At 47.7% G+C, this 18917-nt stretch overlaps 1 protein-coding gene and 1 long non-coding RNA gene across 2 annotated transcripts; one reads left to right on the plus strand and one right to left on the minus strand.

Moving 5' to 3' along the window:
* Positions 1–758: 758 nt before the first annotated feature.
* Positions 759–7529, minus strand: LOC117435970 (uncharacterized). Its single transcript, XR_004549512.1, has 3 exons — positions 7307–7529; positions 5237–5318; positions 759–2356 (listed from the first exon to the last, which is right to left on the minus strand). It is a non-coding gene; the product is annotated as an uncharacterized lncRNA (long non-coding RNA).
* Positions 7530–11890: 4361 nt separating this feature from the next.
* On the plus strand, positions 11891–17142 carry LOC117435932 (SUN domain-containing protein 3-like). The gene is made up of 10 exons (XM_034060770.1): positions 11891–11955; positions 12162–12265; positions 12688–12779; positions 13052–13092; positions 13765–13936; positions 14308–14392; positions 14771–14886; positions 15467–15634; positions 16146–16232; positions 16935–17142. Exons 1-10 carry the CDS (start codon positions 11891–11893, stop codon positions 17067–17069), a joined length of 1065 nt encoding a protein of 354 aa, XP_033916661.1. The 3' UTR covers positions 17070–17142.
* Positions 17143–18917: the final 1775 nt, after the last annotated feature.

The raw sequence follows: 18917 nt of genomic DNA on the forward strand, positions 1-18917 counted from the left end.
TTTCATCTTTTCCTCTTTTAGCCCCAAACACCCTTGTAATCAGAGCCCTACAAAAAATAATTTCTTACCTAAAGGCAAAAGAAAAGAATGACATTTTAAAACCCCATCTGAAATGTACTAATACTGTTTTAAATACAGCCACTAATGCACAGTCAAAAAGAAGAGCAGCTGAGTGAAGGACAGAGCACACCCACTGCTCGGAGGGCAGAGCATGAAAACATTCCATAGAATCATAGCATTAATTCAGAATCATAGAATTAACTCAGAACATCTTTCCTCTTAATCAAGATGGAACCAATAGAAAGTTCAGACTTTGTGGAGATGTTCATCTTTACTAGAACGGATACATCCAGACTTCTAGTCTAAAGCATTCACCCTTATTCATGGCAGATCATAAATTAATATGCCATATGGAATACCTTCTTTCTTTGAAAAGCAAACAGTAAGAATGTACGTAAATGTACTCCTTGCTAGCTAGGTGCAGCTATATTCTTATCTATAAGGTAATCTTCATTCCTGCTTTGTGTCAATATCAATGCTTCGCATTACAGAAGCATGAAAAAAAAAACCCAAATGTGACCAAACCTATGACTGCAGATCTATGTTATACTTTATTGTAGCTTAAAACACTACCATAACATTCAGAAGTTGTGGTATTGTCACTTATAAATGTGACCATAAATGTGTAGCAACAGGACAAGGTGTAATGGGTTTAAACTGATTCGGAGAAAACTCCAAGAACAAACTCACCAACAGAGTTTCAAGGTGACAAGCAGGTATTCTTTATTGCGGCACCGGGAGACAAGGGGGATATTTCCTCCTAACGTGGGGCCCCGTATTGCTAAGCAAGCTGTCCTTATATAGCCAATGGGCATACATACATCTTCATGAGGCTACATATGGATTACATCATTTTCCAGAAAGATCCCCACCTGTGTACAAAAATGTGGTGGTGGTCTCTGAGGGTCGTTTACTTCTTCCAACAATCTTCATCACTGCTGGCAGCCTTTGAAGCACGCGCAGTAGAGGCTTATACCAGCTTAATTCGTTTGTTAACACCACAGATGTAACAATCCTCCTGTCCTACTTATCAGTTAGCTTAGCTGCAGCCCAACCTGGACACCTGCCATTCCCAAATACTCCTTATCCTTGCATCCTGTTCTTCTAGCCTGTTTTTCTTACACTCATTTTGTACTGAGGCCCTAGGGCCTAATACTACAGTGGTTTATCTTGTACGAGAATTCTCAGTATGTTCTCTAGCTGTACTCTACTTTGTCTTTTTTCCTGTGCATCATGCACCTCAGTAATTTTCCATTGCTACTGTTACAAAGCCATCAAACTTAACATGACTTAAAACTGATTCTAAACTTTTATATATTCCATTTTGTAATTTTGTGTTCCCCCTTGTCTCAAATCCCCCTCCCTTTCCTGTCCTTTTGCAAATTCTTTTGCAACGTTTTATATATTACCATTACTGTCTAAAGTCTCTTTGAAATAATTTCCCATTTCTAATTGGTGCTTAATTTCATTCCTTTTACAGTTTTCATAATTTATCATATATTGTTTACGATACCAGAAGGAGCACTGTATCATACCACAAGTAATCAATATTAAAACAATTAACATCTATATTCCTGCAACCAGTTGCCTCAACCAGGAGAGATCAGGTAACCATGAAGTTAACTTTTTCCATATTTCTTCAAAACCCTAGGAGGTGTCATCCATGGCCATTTCATGAAATACTTTAGTTTGTTTCCAAATTCCCTCTAGATCTATTTCAACTCTGCCACTTTGATCTATATAGGAACAGCAACTTTCATTGATTATAGAACAAACCCCTCCTTGTGAAGCATAATCTCCTACTCTGGTTCCTGGTGTAATACACCTTTGTGTGCAGGTATAATATTTATTACCTGGATTATGATTAACTAGCCCAAATTTTAACCTTTCTCTTAGACGCAGATTGCTGCTGTTCACCCTTAAATTTGTTCGTGAGATAGTGTTAGGAATTGGAACTCCAATTAACGGAAGGTCTGGATTTTCTCCTGATTTAGGCAACTATGCGCAAACCCAGCAGTTACTATGATTAAAAACCTTAGTAACATTCTGCACTAATTTCAGGTGTAAGTTTTGGTCCCAAGCTTGTGTGCCAGTTATCATATAAATCCAAATTATGACCGACGCAATTTCATACGTAAGAGTACTGAAGGTTTGATCCGCCATGTCTTCTCTGGCTCTGGTGCTTTCTTTATTCTTGAACAATGTATCCAAGCAGGTTGTTCCTTTATCTTCAGTGCTGTAAAGGTGGTCAATAATATCTGATACGGTGCGCTCCACTTCTCCTGTAGAGGATCTCCTGAAAAATTCTTAACATAAACCCAGTCTCCAGATCTGAAAGGGTAAATCAGATAATCCAAACCTCTTGCTCTTGTCCCTAATATTCTCTTATTTACCTCCCCTGATTGTTTTCCCAGATTGATCAGAAACTGTTGGAGATAGCCTTCTCCCACTTTCTGAAGACTTTCTCCTTTAAACTGGGCCTGATACAGTCTTCCATATAAAATTTCAAATGGGTTAACCTCTTCTTTCAACCAAGGTTTAGTTTAAATTCTTAATAGAGCCAGTGGTAAAGCTTGGTACCAATATAAATTCGTTTCCTGACATGTTTTACTAGTCTGCTGTTTGACCAGATGGTTCATCTTTTCTACTTGCCCACTGGCCTGAGGCCTGTATGGAACATGTAGCTGCCAATCAATTTCTAATTTTTTGCTAATTTCTGGTAACAATTTTGCACTAAAGTGTGAGCCTCAGTCAGAAGAAACTGCTGCTGGTACCCAAAAACAAGGTATTATCTCATTAAATAATGTTTAAATCACTTGCTTTGCATTATTTATCCTACAAGGGAATGCTTCTGGACAGCCTGAAAAAGTATCTGTTAACACCAACAAATATCAGTAACTTCCTTTTCTCAGTAATTCAGAAAAATCTTATTTGCCTCTGCTGTCCTGGATAACTTCCTCTCCCAGTTGTCCCAGTTTGATTTCTATTTTCAGTTTTAGGATTAAGATGTAGCTGACATTGTTTTGTAACTAACTGAACAATAGTATATAGATTTCTTCCTACAATTTGTTTAAGTATTTATACAAAGAGTTACTGCCCCAGTGAGTTCTATTATGTTCCTCCTGAACTAACTACCACAGTTGGTTATAGAGGATTATAATTCGCCCATCAGGTATCTGAACCCCACCCTCTTTGTTTTCCTGTCCTTTCAGATCTTCAATTAATTTTCTATCCTCTTTTGAATACCTAGGTTTAGATTTCTCAATTGTTAGTTTGCCATCAGAGATTAAGGACATGATTTTAGATTGTTCAGCTGCTTGTTCGGCTTCAAACTCAGCCAAATTATTTCCAGTTTCCTGATCAGAGTCACCTTGCTGATGCCCTACAGTACATAATAGCTACTTCTTCAAGTAGCTGAACAGCTTCCAGTAGCCGTAGAATTTCTGTAGCGTGTTTAATCTGTTTCCCTTGTGTTCAAAAGCCCTTGTTCTTTCCAGATAGCACCATGTGTGTGTACCACACCAGTGACTATTTAGAATCAGTCCAAATATTTATCCTTTTATCTTTAGCTAATTCCAGGGCTCTCATTAATGCTATTATTTCTGCCTTCTGGGCAGAGGTGTTCATGGGTAAAGGTTTAGCTTCTATTACGTGTTAAGTGGTGGTAATGCCATATCCTGCCTTCTGTTCACCATTTTTCATGAAGCTACTACCAAGAATCAGCATCTTCCAGAGGTTTTTCTTTCAAGTCTGATCGACTCGAATATACAGTCTCTATAGTGTCCAAGCAGTCGTGTGTTAGTGGTTCTGTTGATTGTTCCTGCAAAAAGGATGCTGGATTCACAACATTAGTGATCACAATTTCTATATCATCTTATTCCACAAGGGTGGCCTGGTATTTTAAAAAACGTGAAGGAGATAACCAGTAAGCTCCTTTCTGCTCCAAGACGGCTGATACAACATGGGACATTAGCACAGTAATTTTTTGTCCCAAGGTGAATTTGCGAGCCTCTTCAATATTCATGACAACTGCTGCCACAGCTCTTAGGCATCTGGGCCATCCTTTGCTCGCTTCATCCAGCTGTTTCGAAAAATATGCCACTGCCCTTCTGCAGGGTCCTAGGTTCTGAGCAAGGAACCCCAAAGCTATTCCCTGTCCTTCATAGGAATATAGCCAAAAGGAGCTAATCACATCCAGAAGTCACAGAGCTGCAGCTCTCATCAGCTCTGTTTTATTAAATGTCTCAAAGCCCCCTCTGCTGTATCAGTCCATTCTAAAGAAGGAGAGTTTCCTTTCAACAGTTCATATAGTGATCTTACCATAACACCATAATCATGAATTCAAAGTCTGCACCATCCAGTCATTCCCAGGAATGTCCAGAGCTCCTTGATAGTTAACAGTTGTGGAGTCTGACAAATGGCTTCTTTTCTAGCAGCTCCAAGTTCTCTCTGTCCTCCTGTTATTTCATATCCTAGGTAGGAAACTTGGGTTTGGATTAGTTGGGCCTTTTGTTTGGATACCCAATAAGCATTCCATCCCAGAAAATTTAATAATTTCACCATTGACTGGATACATTCTTCCCTTGTTTCTGTAGCAATTAATAAGTCATGCACATACTGCAACAGAGTCCTCATCTGAGTAGGTGGCTTCCATGATTCTTGTTCCAGTGCTAACTGATTTCCAAAAATTGCTGGACTGTTTTTAAACCCTTTAGGTAATACCGTCCACGTTAACTGAGTTTCCCTTCCTGTGTCAGGATTTTCCCATTCAGAAGCAAATAATTTTGGCTTTCTTTGGCCAATGGTAAGCAAAAGAAAGCGTCCTTTAAATCCAGGACGGCAAGCCATTTCTGATTATTATTCAATTTATTCAATTTAGTCAATAAGTCATATGTATTAGTTACTCCTGGACAAATACCCTCTGCAATTTTGTCGACTGCTCTAAGATCTTGAACCAATCTGCAACTTTTCCCATCATATTTCTTTACTGTCTAGATAGGAGTATTATATTCCAATTCACATGCAATTACTAACCAATATTTTAAAATTTATCAATGATTTTTTGATTCCCTTTGATCTTCTAATTTGAAGGGATATTGTTTTATTCTAATTGGGCAGCCCCCCCCCCCTCCCCTTTTTATTTCCACTGTAACAGGCAAAGCATTTTTTGCCTTACCTGGAACTTCAGATGCCCATACTCCCAGATATACCCGATTAAGGTTTTCTTCTATTTCAGGGAGGTCCTCCTCTTCGCTTGTCTGTTGAATTAAAAATAAACTCAAAACTGCAATTAGTTGACTGATTTTAACTCTTAATTCCATTTTGCCTTCTTTAAATGTTGCTTCTTGCCTTAATATAGATTTTAGAGAATTTGACATGTATCAAAATTTATGCATTCCTATTTGTTTTCCCAACTTGTACTTCAAGGGTTTCAGAAAGTATGCCTCTTCCCCCTGACCCCCCCCTCCCCCCCGCTTCTTTGTGGCCAGTAGCTCCCACATCTGTAACAAACTCTTTTCTCTCTGATTTAACGCCAAATAAGTTGCTGCTGTACCTACTAAAATTCCACTTTATTTCCTCTAGTCCCTAGTTTTAATTTAACCACTGGATCTGCTAGGGTAGATTCCCCAGGTCCCTGTTAGTCTAGTTCCAGTTCAGTTACCGGAGCCACCCCATGGCACTCCCCGCCCAGAGCAGTCTGGCTTCCAACATCCAAACTCCCCATAGCATGCACACCGATCAGGTTCCACAGAAGAGCCCACGCACCCACCTCCACGACATCCCTCCTCCACCTCTGCCTCCCCAGCCTCATCCCACGCTCAAACACAGGAGCTGCGCCAGCTCCCCTCCTTTCCCCCTTGATTTTCTCTTTTTTTCTTTTTTTTTTCCTCTCACAGTTGCCCACCCTGCTCTGCAGCACGTCTGTTTTAACCCTTTCTTAACTCTGAACCTGAATCTGCTGCTTGTTGCCAGTGACAGCAAGCTCTTCCTCCTTATCAGTATCAGATAGGACAGATGCAGAGGGTGCTCCTCTCGGGGGTACCTCTGATACATAAATTTATATCCTATCTTCCTGATGACTGTTTTTTAACTTTAAACATCTTTCCCCAATATCACAGGCAGAACAGCATCCCTCCATCTTAACTTTCAGTTTTCCCCTGTCCTTTTCCAAAGCCAAAATTAAGTGATGTGGTGGAGCTATATTAATTTTGCATTCAGTCTGTCACTCTGGGTGCTTTCTTAAAGTGAAAAACATATCTGCATACATTACTTCATCCCATTTTCCTTGCCACCTCAAAACAATGTTAATTGTAACAAGGTATTACAGTTCAGAGTTCCATTTTTAGGCCATTTTTCCTGATCTTCCAAAGTATACAAAGGCCACCATCGGTTACAATATTTTACCAACGTTTTCTCCTTTACCAAGCCCCTAGAAGATCCTCCCGGTTCTTTCCAATGTGCCAAAATGCATTCTAAAGGACTCTTTTTCAAGATCTCTCCACTCTGCTGATTTTCCATTATCTGTCTCACATTTACACATGCACATGCACATACACACACACACAGAGGATCCCACAGACACACTCCACATAGTTACAACACTTGAGACAGAGACTAAAATTCAATCAAACAAACAACAGTTAATAACACGGTTATCACATCCTGCCACCAATACCAAAATCACAAGACCAAAATCATTACTGTAACAAGCCACAAAGTAAGTTGAATACCAATAGAAGAAAAAGCAATACTTCCTAACCTGTATGACTCAGACCATATTGTAACATTATAAGGGGGGTTTCCTTGAACCCTTTATATTTGACCAGCCTGTCAGTGTCCCAAGAAGGACAAGACCCTTGTTTGTGTCCGACCAGCCTGTCTGCATCCCACTGTGGGAACTGTACTGAACAGCACACTGTATCAGAGGGTGATTCAACTAACCCACGCTGACAGCATCACTGCATCAAATCCCTTATGTGCTGTTCACAGCACACTGGACCCAAAACCATTTCCACAAGACACCCCCTGCGTCTTGTAGGACCCAAACCACAAGATGCCCCCTGCTTCCTGTGGGTGTATAGCAAACGGACATTAGCAGCAGGGTATACACCTTTACAGACGAGATTTCCTATCTCTATTTAAGGAAGGCTTCCTAACGTTTCATACGCTTACCAAACCAACTCAATTTAGTCTTTATGTAAGATGTCCTCTGCACCTTACAGACTATACAAAAAGAAAAGAATACCGTTTAAGAAGATGGTAGTTGACTGCCTCCGCAGTGATCCGAATGAGTCGAGAGGTCCATCCGTGAAAAATTCCCGAGGGCCCTAGGGAGCCCTGTCCTGAGCGGATCCTGCAGCCGAGCAGAGTAGGTCCCATCTGGGTCGCCAAATTGACTCGGAGGAAACTCCAGGAACAAACTCGCCAGCAAAGTTTTCAAGCCGACAAGCAGGTATTCTTTATTGCGGCGCCGGGAGACAAGAGCGATAGCTCCACCTAGCGTGTGTCCCCGTATTGTTAAGCAAGCCTGCCTTATATAGCCACTGGGCATACATACATAATCATGAGACTACGTATGGATTACATCATTTTCCAGAAAGGTCCCCGTCTGCGTACAGAATTGTGGTGGTGGTCTCTGAGGGTCGTTTACTTCTTCCAACAATCTTCATCACTTCTGGCAGCCTTTGAAGAACGGGCAGTAGATGCTTATACCACAGTGGTGAGCGAGTCCCTGGGGAGCTGGGGACAAGAGACAGACAATACAATATGAATTACTTCCTCTGCTCTGATGATGCTGAGTGTTATCCTCTGATGAGGATGATGCGGTGGCAGCTGTGTCAGTGATGTGCAGTGGCTGCGATGCACTCACTCTGCTTTAGGGAATGTGAGCTAAAATGGTTATCCCATCTCCTAAGACTTAGATTCTTGCTGTGATAAACACCTAAATGTATTGGCTTTTGCAAATCACAGGTGTGGTTATGTGGCTATAACTTTACAAGTTTATAGTAACAAAAACAAAGCTCGATAAAGACACAAGATGAGCAAATTAGAGTCATATAGCAGAAGAATCTGTAAAGGTAAAGAGAAAGGGGGGTGGAGGGGGTTGTGTGCTTGATATAAGAAAAGCTAGTGCCTGGAAAATATAAAGTACTTTTTAGCTTAACTTAGGCTGTAGAAAGAGAACAATGTTTATGTTGTTAGTCTGTGGAATTTAGTGGCCCCACTAAACGTGAGTTGTTTCACACTAGTCTTCTGAAGCATCTTTAGCTTTAAAGAACAATGTTTGTATTGTAAGTCTGTGGTGAGATAATAAGATTTAGTGACTCCACCAAACATGAATGAGTTATTTCACACCATCCTTCTACTTATCAGTAATTGTAGAGACAGAGCCTCCCAAACATCTGCTAGCTTGGGATACTCCTTGTCTGCCCATCCTGCTATAAATTTTGCAGGAAGGTCACACTGTTTTAAATCTTTGCTAGTTATCAGAATAATTACAGATATGGCTGGTTTTAGCTAGTTGTGTGATTACTGAAGCATCCAACTGTGCCAAAGGTGAAAAGTACACTGTGAGGAAGACTGCTTACTTCATCTTGAAGATCCATGCTCACATGAGGAAGACTGCTTACTTCATCCTCAAGACCCCTGCCCACAATCACTGGAGAGCAGTGCGCAGACTCCAAGAGGAGACTTATGATAAAAGGTTCCTGGACATAGTTATAATGTTTCCTGCATAAACGCAGGAATTATGAATATGTATGTGACTAATGCAATAGTGGAAGTATATAAACCTGTAACAAATGCTAATCACTTGCGCCTCTGGCAATTGTCATGGGCCCAGCCCTGTTTAAGTTTGCTTTATTGACTTTCTCCCTCAATAAAACTTTCCTATCTAGTTCAGAGGAGGGAACTCTTATTTCACATTCCTGGTTTTAACCTTTCTGGGAAAACAAGTGAGGAGCACAGACAGACGCAGCCTTCATATGAATGGTCAGGAGCTAAACGAATGCTGCATCTCACCAAGGATAAAAGGCATTCATGCTTTACTAGATCCCATCACAGAGGTCCATTAGCCATTAAGAATTACATCCTGCTGCGAGTGCTGAGCAACTGGGGCCACCCGGACTACACCTGCGTATATCGGTTCTGGGTGCACAGTGATCCTGCCAGCAAGGAGGGGAAGGTGGCACTTTGAGCCGACAACAAAGCTCCTTGGTTGTCATTGAGTGTTCTGCCTGTGATAATAAAGTTCTGTGATTGTCATTGAATGTTTTGCCTCTCATGCTAAGGGATAAGAGAACTCAGGTCCTTCTCTCCAGCCACAAGCTTATGGGAGATTTCCCTGGAGGGAGAGGTGATGGAAAAAACGACTAAGAACCATTTCCTACAGACACATTAGTTTGGGGGGGTTAAACACACTGAATGTGTGTGCAGTTCAAGGAAAAAAAGGCTTCCAAGGACTCCAAACAGGCAAGAGGGAACCCCAACATTTACCCTTAAAGACTCCCTAAATCTGTCTGACCCCAAAATAGTCCCTGGGCGCCCAAAATATAGTCCAGGGACCTCCAAATGCCAGCTCAAGCTCTACTAAAATGCCCTTTGGGGACCCAAAATGGCCCAGGGACCCCCCCAGATGGGCCTTAGGGTCCCCCAGATTTACACCCAGGGATCCCCCAAATCTTTTTGATGCCAAAAGAACCCCTGCAGAATGCCAAAATACAGCCCATGGATCCCAGAATCACCCCAGGGCCTCCACAATGACATCTGCGGACCAAAAATGGCACCAGGGACCCTCAGGTTGCCCCAGAGAAGTGGTAAATGCCCCATCCCTGGCCGTATTCAAGACCAGGTTGGACAGAGCTGTGGGTGACACGGTCTAGTGAGAGATGTCCCTGTTTTCAGGGGAATAGAACTGGATGAGCTTAAGGCCCTTTCCAACCCTAACTACTCTATGATAATACCCCTTGCAGATCCCCCAGAACAGCTCAACGCCCCCAGACAGGCCCCCAGCAACCCTAAAACTCCCCAGGAATCCCACACTCCCCAGAGATCCCCAAACAGGGCAGAGGGGCCTTCCAAAACTCCCCCCTAGAGATCCTTAAATGGCCTCCGGGACCCCAGACTGGCCCCAGAAGAAGTCCAAATGGCCTCCAGAGACTCAAAAGTGGGCCTCAGGGACCCCAGAATCCTTCTGACATTCAAATAATCCCATGAGATGCATCAAAATCCCCCCGGGGCCCAAAAAGCTTTTCCATGGGCCCCAGAAATGGCCTTCAGGAGACCAAAAACAGCCCAGAGAGATCCCAAAATACAACTCGGGGGTCCATCGGGCCTCCTGCAAACTCCTGCCCACTGGAGGCTCCTCTCAGCTCCAGGATAGACTGCGACCGGAGCGACAGCGGGCCCAGGGCTACCTCCTGGCAACAAGTGTGGGAGGCTCGCCGGTTCCGCTATAGCCCGCCCTTGGCTGAGGCGCTGTTTCCTCTCAGCACCCGCCTTGCCCACCTCCTCAACGGTGACTGTCTGTAGCGGGCGCCCTGACAGGCACCTGGGAGGGCGTTGCCAGGCAACGAGCTGGGCTTCCGGGTTCGGGCCTTCAGCGGGGAGCTGCGGCCCCCAGGCAGGGCCGCGGCCTGAGGACGAGGCGGGTTCCGGCCCTAAGGCGGCGGCTTTTGGCACTGACCGGGTGGACTGGATGCTGCGAGTGGCACTGCGGGCCCTGGAGCCAGCGAGCCAGCGAGCCAGCGGCATTCCTCCCCTTTCCGCTGTCACAGAGCGCAGCTGGGGAGCGTGCATGAGCTCCTCGCACCCCCACGCCTAGGGGAGCTCTCTGAAGACAAAAAGAAGAGGGAAGGGCCAAAGCTGGGATAGGAAATGTGCCCCCAAAATACAGTGGCCTGTTCCGAGTGATGTTTCTGCATTGAAATCATGGGCAGGAAGGTACCTCAGAGTGCCCATGTGTGAAAATAACCCGCAGTTGACGTGAACCCTTCTGGAGCACGAGCTGGTTGTACAGGAAGGGATGTGGAGGTGGCCTGGGATGTAGAGCTGGGGCTCACATCCAGCACAGGAGCAAGCAGGCTGTGGCATCTTCATCCCTGGAGATGGTTGCTGGGGACAAATCCCCCCCCCCCCCAACAGACAGAGGCACCCACCCATGGGGCACAACACCAGGGGACATGCAGCCAGCTCACAGGGACACCAGGAAAACACATACCCCTGGTGTGATCATTTCAGCTTTATTGATGGAGCCAGGGCCCTGGTGCTGCGGTGGCACAGAAACATTGGTGGCCGGAGGGCTCTGCTGCTAACACTGGGCACAGGTCAGCAGCAGGTCCTCTTCAGAGAAAGCAACATGCCTGGGAGCCTTTCCAAAGGGCCTTTGTAGCTGCTGTGAACTGAGGCCCTGTGACAATGATGGTAATGTTGTCATTGTGCAGCTCTGTAGCAATTAATACCCAGAGTTTGGGTATCGCAAAGCATGCTCAGGGTACAGAGCCAGAGGTCCTAGCTGTCCTGGTGCAAAGTGGGAATGCAAGTGGGAATGCAGAGAGCTGCCACCTCTGATGGGAGGATACGGTCTGGTGTTGGAGGATGTTTTCCCTCATGCAGAGGAGCAAAACCTGCTCCCGCTCATGTCGGACTTGGCCTCAGAACACAGGGCTGCCTTTCTGTTGTGACGTTGCCTAGTGCCAGTGATGTCACAAAGCACTGTTGGCTTTGAGGCAGACACAGGAGGGTGGAAGATCAGAGTTGTCCCTGTGTCAAGAGACTGCAGGTCTTGAGGGAACAGACTCCACAGTGGTTGGTTTGCTCCTGAGCAAGCAGGATGCCTGATGTCTGCGCCTCAGTGCAGAAAGACAGAGTCTCACGGTGGAGCAAAGTTCTGAAAAGGTATGTTTGAAGCCTCTGCAGAATGGGTTATGAGCCTGAGCTTCCCTGGTTCTTGGAAAAACATAAGAGGACTGTTTATTTTTAATGAAGTGCATGCCGTGAGCTAGGTTCAAGACCTGCCATCCCTACTGCTGCTCTCAGGTCTGCTGCTGAACTGCATGGGTGCCACCAGCTTCACTATCCTTTTCCTCTTTACTGCTGCGTAGGAAAATGAAGGCTCTGAAGGCAGTGACCCTGGTGCTGCTGCGTAGGAGAATGAAGGCTCTGAAGGCAGTGACCCTGGTGCTGCTCATCAGTCTGCTCTTGTTCGGTGAGTCTCGGTGGAACTGGGACCTGAGCATGGTGCCTTAGGAGATAGGGCTCCATGTGCTCTGACTGGAGTAGCCCAGCAAAGAGTAGGAAGAAGTGAGAGAGGTGTGCCAGTTCCCCCTGCTTCAGAGGAATGGCTGTGGAGGCAAGGAAGGGCTCAGCCAGTTCTCTTAAGGCGATGGAGGGGCAGTGGCTAACCTTCCCTGTCCCCAGGAGCTGAAAAGCTTCTGCGGGACAAGGAGCATGTTCCATGGGAAGGAATATCTGTGTACTGTGAAGCCCTCTTTCACAACCTTTCTCAAAGACTACAAGAGGAGAAACAACTGTGGCAGCTGGGAGAGCCAGGGAAAGGGAAGCCGATGCATAACCCAGCCTCAGACCAAGTTCAAAGCGTAAGGAGAGTTTTGCTGTGTGTCTTAACAGGCGTTCACCACGTGGGACTGCTGGGTGAAGAAGGCCTCTGGAAGGCTGCAGCAGGATGCCAGGCCTTCACCTCCTCCCCCCCCGAACAGCAGGTGTCATTCAGGTTTCTTCAGATCGAGACTGGTTCTACCAGGACGTAACGTACCACACAGTAAAACACTGTGGCTAGGGTTGGGGACAGTTGGCATCCTGGCAGGTCATTCGGGTGAAGGTCAGCTGTACCGAATATCAGTGTCTCCACAGCCAGTGGCACTGCACACGGCTGATAAAAAGAATTATTATGCAGATTTGGGCTTGCTTAGGTTCCAGCAAATCACTGGTCTGTTGCGGTTTGTGATGACTGTTCCCTTCATTGTTGTTCCAGGCGCCTTCCGTCCTCTCTGGATGCGACGAGGAGACGTGGAGGTACAGGTTATTTCCTCTCGACTTGAGGGTGATTTAGAGGAGCTCTGCCCCTGGGCCTCAGCAGGACATCGTTTCTGTCCTGCCTCACAGAGACCTCACCTAGCACAGCTTCCTGACCTTCTCCCATTGCCCTTTCTTCCTGTCTGTCAAATGGTCACCTATAGCTCCCCACATCCACTAGAGGACTGGGGCCACCCATCCGTCACCCTTTTGCTTGGCCTGGTCTGCTTACAGCAAAGCAGGGGAGAGAGATGCTGTGGAGAGGAACCATCTGGCAGCAGCAGCCACCCTCCCTTGCTCCCTGTGTGTCTTGCAGCTTTCCATGTTCATGTCTGAGTTGTTCTAGTTAGTATTTTCTATAGGGAATACCACCTGCTCCCCTTCAGATCTGCTCTTGCCTGGCTTTGATAAGACATTGGCACATGGAGTAGGGAACGTGGCGGCTTTGGGCACACTGGAGATGTTCCTCAGTTTCCCCAAATGTTCCCGGGCAGCCAGGAAGCTGCTTCTCAGCCTGAAACTCTAAGCACTTTGGACCAAGCTCTCCCGACTGCTTAAGACATGATTGCCCTGCCAGTCGTTCAGAGCCAGGCTTCTTACCTTGCTCACACCCCCATGGTGTTCGAGAGGCCAGCCACAAGAGTGACAGTCTCTTGTTTCTCGCTTTCCTAGGCCAGCAGCGAATGAAATAGGAGAAGCACTGAGTAGAGCCCAGATCCCCAAAGAACAGCTCCAGATGCTCCAGCAAGAGTTTTATCACCAGCATTACATCACAAGGGATGTCACCGAGCGTGCTCTCCATGAAGCCTTGAAGCAGTCTAAGCTCCCAGGCTTTTCTGGATTGGTAAGGGCATGCTGCAGAAGGCTCTACTCAGAGGTTTCTTTCCTCCCTCCAGACTTTATCTTTCTACAGTTCCCTGTCCTGGCTAGCCAAAAGGCTGGTGTGGCTGGAACAAGTGCTGTGCATGGCCACACCTCCTTTCCTCTCGCTCCACACTTCTGTATGGGGGAAGAGAGCACCGTGATGGGAGTCCCAGTTGCTGTACTTATACCTTTCTCAGTGTAGAGCAAGCCTGGGAGGTTTCCAGGCAATCTGGGCTTTCCTCACAGCTGAGTTGAACCTCATACACCTTCCCCTTGGCTGGCCTTGCAAGGGAGATGATTGTCCCATTCCTTTTCCTGTTAACAGGCGCTTGCCTTTGTTCTCTTCCCCAGGCTGTTCAAGGGATCATCAATCAAGTCTTGGAGAAGCTGGAAGAAAGCCAAGTCCCGATGACTGATTATGCCCTCAAATCGTCAGGTGCTGTGCCGTTGTACACAGACTGGTTCCAGAGTGCTTCCTGCGCACACTGACAAGATGGGCCTTGGAACGGGCTCAGTGGTAGGAGAGAAAGGGCAAGAAGCCGAGGGCCACACTGTGCCCTAAAAAACGTACCCACTGACAGACTCTGGAAGCGGCTGGACTCCACCTAAAGAGCAGAAAGCCTAGCTGACATTCCAGCTGACATTACCATAGGTTCATGAGTCCCAGCTCTGCTTTCCAGAGGGATCACGCCAGGAAGAAAGAGGGGAATCCCACTGCAGGAGATGGAGGAGCACTTAACAGCATTTCTCAGGCGAACAGTGCAATATTCCTCCTGACACTGCTCAATGATCGTGCTTATGTTTTCATTTCCAGGGGCTGCTGTCATTCCTGAATACACAAGTCCATCCTACCGGAGTTCGGCATATAAAATCGTGTTGTTTTCCCTGCTATCGCTGGATTATGTGAGATCTCCTGAACTTATTCTTGAGGTAGGAGCACCAAGAAACAGGAAAACGAAAGGCGGGTTTGGGGGTGTGTGGGGGGGTGTTGGAGAATGCAACCATGCTGCTGAGAGTTGCCTTTACCCTTCTCTTTGCTCCTCAAAGCTTTCTTTCCCTGTCACATTCTTGTATGGACTCACTCACTGTCTCCCTGCCGAGTATTTCCTCTCCCAGACTGCCTCAGGTCCTCCATCTGAGCTGCTAGCAGGCAGTCTTGGTCCTGCAGCCTTTGTCTTCCTCGTCCCTGTGCAAACTGTCAGCATGGCTGAGGGCCTGCACTGCTGGAGGGCCCCACTCTGTGTTGGCAAGCTCTCCTGGCACTGATCATGGGAACACACCCAGTTGCGTGCCTTCACAGTGCTTCTACAGTGCTGAAGGGGTCTTGTGACCTGTGGATTCTCACAACTGCTGCTCTGTTTGGTACTGGCAGGGTCTGACCCAAGGCACTAGATGCAGTTCAGAGCAGAGCTGGTGGGCCAGATCAGTTCTTACTCCGTGATGCTCATGGCAGAAACGAAAGCCGGGGCACTCTTCTCCACGTGAACGCAGTTTCTTCTTCTCCTTTCAGAAGGAAAATCATCCAGGAAACTGCTGGCCCTTCCATGGAAGTCAGGGACACGTCCTCATCAAGCTCTCTGTGCCAATCATTCCCAGAGCAGTCACCATGGACCATGTCTCAGGGCCACCGCTCCTCAAAAACGGTGTCTCCAGTGCTCCAAAGGACTTTGCTGTCTACGTAAGTGATTTCTCTGAGTGGGGGGCAGAGGGTTGCTCAGCATTTCTAAGCAGGGGGTAAATACGGGTCAGAACCCAGAGGCCTGCGGCTCCCTCTTGCCTTGCAGAAGAACCAGGCTCCTTGGAGTTGCTCCCTTTCCATTGGACTCCTCTTTTGTCCAATATACCACACAAAAGGAGGCTTCTGGGCCAAGACCGTGCTCCAGGAGCCACAGGGAAAATGAGCTGGCACAGTGTCTGCCCCTTGGACCTTCCTGGCTCCCAATGCCAGTGAGCATTGGTGATCCTCAGGGATCATTACCCTGGGAATGTCTGCTCCTTTTCTGACAGCCTACACTCGTTAAGTAGGCAAGTGTGGCAGCACCCTGGCTAGCTTCAGCTTCTCGTCTTTTCCCTGTGATTATCTTCCTTGGGCTATGTAGATGAAATAAATCAGGACTTCACCACCAGAGGTTCAGTCTTGCCATGGTGGACCAGGGCACTCATGTTTTCTCCACCCCATCGTTCCCTAGGCGGTGACGGAAGACCAGGAGGAGCAGCTCCTGGGACTGTTTGTTTTCCTGGCACCACTGAATCCCACTCAGACCTTTCAGCTAAAGGTAGGGGGACAAAGAGGGAGGAGAACGGAGAAGGGATGGGAGGAAAGGAGAGGGGGAGAAATGCTGCTTGCTGGGGAGAAGCTCCCGTGCCCAAGGGCTGGAAGCAACATTCTCCTGGAGAATGCTGTGTGCCGTGCTGTCCCTCCTTCTGCTTTAACCTCCTAAATGGCATACGCCTGGAATGCCATTCTCCTTCCCTTTTGGGTTTACGCTTCAGTGCTGACAACCACCACTGCTGAAGCTGAAATCAGCTTGGCTGTCTGGACTCCAAGTGCCTACACGTGGCCACATCCACTCAGGAAACACTGCTACTGGCCTGCTCATTAAAGACTAGAAATACGGGGCTTTCTGAGGATGCTGTTGTTTCTAGTGTCCAGGCCAGCTAGACAGGGAGGCCGTTCTGTGCCATGGCCTTCTAGAGAAGGCATTGAGACATGATAGGGACACCGCTGGGTCTTCTGACAGGGGAAGCATGTGCCCTGAGGTAGGCTAGAAGTATTTGCCAATCCGTTCACTACAATTTCAGGGAGATGCTTGTTCCTTTCCTGTTCTTTTGGCCCAATGAGGTAGAGCGGTGGAAGAATGTCTCGGCCACAACCCTCCCAGGGCAGTCAGGTGTTGAACAAGTCCATTGCTGCAGTGCTAGGTCAGTAGTTGAATGCCAGAGAGGAAAAGACAACTCATCTCTTCTCCTCCTTTCAGAATGAGATCTCTGGGTCTGTGAATTACATCCTGCTGCGAGTGCTGAGCAACTGGGGCCACCCGGACTACACCTGCGTATATCGGTTCAGGGTGCACGGTGATCCTGCCAGCAAGGAGGGGAAGGTGGCACTCTGAGCCGACAACAAAGCTCCTTGGTTGTCATTGAGTGTTCTGCCTGTGATAATAAAGTTCTGTGATTGTCATTGAATGTTTTGCCTCTCATGCTAAGGGATAAGAGAACTCAGGTCCTTCTCTCCAGCCACAAGCTTATGGGAGATTTCCCTGGAGGGAGAGGTGATGGAAAAAACGACTAAGAACCATTTCCTACAGACACATTAGTTTGGGGGGGTTAAACACACTGAATGTGTGTGCAGTTCAAGGAAAAAAAGGCTTCCAAGGACTCCAAACAGGCAAGAGGGAACCCCAACATTTACCCTTAAAGACTCCCTAAATCTGTCTGACCCCAAAATAGTCCCTGGGCGCCCAAAATATAGTCCAGGGACCTCCAAATGCCAGCTCAAGCTCTACTAAAATGCCCTTTGGGGACCCAAAATGGCCCAGGGACCCCCCCAGATGGGCCTTAGGGTCCCCCAGATTTACACCCAGGGATCCCCCCAAATCTTTTTGATGCCAAAAGAACCCCTGCAGAATGCCAAAATACAGCCCATGGATCCCAGAATCACCCCAGGGCCTCCACAATGACATCTGCGGACCAAAAATGGCACCAGGGACCCTCAGGTTGCCCCAGAGAAGTGGTAAATGCCCCATCCCTGGCTGTATTCAAGACCAGGTTGGACAGAGCTGTGGGTGACACGGTCTAGTGAGAGATGTCCCTGTTTTCAGGGGAATAGAACTGGATGAGCTTAAGGCCCTTTCCAACCCTAACTACTCTATGATAATACCCCTTGCAGATCCCCCAGAACAGCTCAACGCCCCCAGACAGGCCCCCAGCAACCCTAAAACTCCCCAGGAATCCCACACTCCCCAGAGATCCCCAAACAGGGCAGAGGGGCCTTCCAAAACTCCCCCCTAGAGATCCTTAAATGGCCTCTGGGACCCCAGACTGGCCCCAGAAGAAGTCCAAATGGCCTCCAGAGACTCAAAAGTGGGCCTCAGGGACCCCAGAATCCTTCTGACATTCAAATAATCCCATGAGATGCATCAAAATCCCCCCGGGGCCCAAAAAGCTTTTCCATGGGCCCCAGAAATGGCCTTCAGGAGACCAAAAACAGCCCAGAGAGATCCCAAAATACAACTCGGGGGTCCATCGGGCCTCCTGCAAACTCCTGCCCACTGGAGGCTCCTCTCAGCTCCAGGATAGACTGCGACCGGAGCGACAGCGGGCCCAGGGCTACCTCCTGGCAACAAGTGTGGGAGGCTCGCCGGTTCCGCTATAGCCCGCCCTTGGCTGAGGCGCTGTTTCCTCTCAGCACCCGCCTTGCCCACCTCCTCAACGGTGACTGTCTGTAGCGGGCGCCCTGACAGGCACCTGGGAGGGCGTTGCCAGGCAACGAGCTGGGCTTCCGGGTTCGGGCCTTCAGCGGGGAGCTGCGGCCCCCAGGCAGGGCCGCGGCCTGAGGACGAGGCGGGTTCCGGCCCTAAGGCGGCGGCTTTTGGCACTGACCGGGTGGACTGGATGCTGCGAGTGGCACTGCGGGCCCTGGAGCCAGCGAGCCAGCGAGCCAGCGGCATTCCTCCCCTTTCCGCTGTCACAGAGCGCAGCTGGGGAGCGTGCATGAGCTCCTCGCACCCCCACGCCTAGGGGAGCTCTCTGAAGACAAAAAGAAGAGGGAAGGGCCAAAGCTGGGATAGGAAATGTGCCCCCAAAATACAGTGGCCTGTTCCGAGTGATGTTTCTGCATTGAAATCATGGGCAGGAAGGTACCTCAGAGTGCCCATGTGTGAAAATAACCCGCAGTTGACGTGAACCCTTCTGGAGCACGAGCTGGTTGTACAGGAAGGGATGTGGAGGTGGCCTGGGAT

This window comes from Melopsittacus undulatus, chromosome 3 (assembly GCF_012275295.1).
Source record: "Melopsittacus undulatus isolate bMelUnd1 chromosome 3, bMelUnd1.mat.Z, whole genome shotgun sequence".
NCBI lineage: Eukaryota > Metazoa > Chordata > Aves > Psittaciformes > Psittaculidae > Melopsittacus > Melopsittacus undulatus.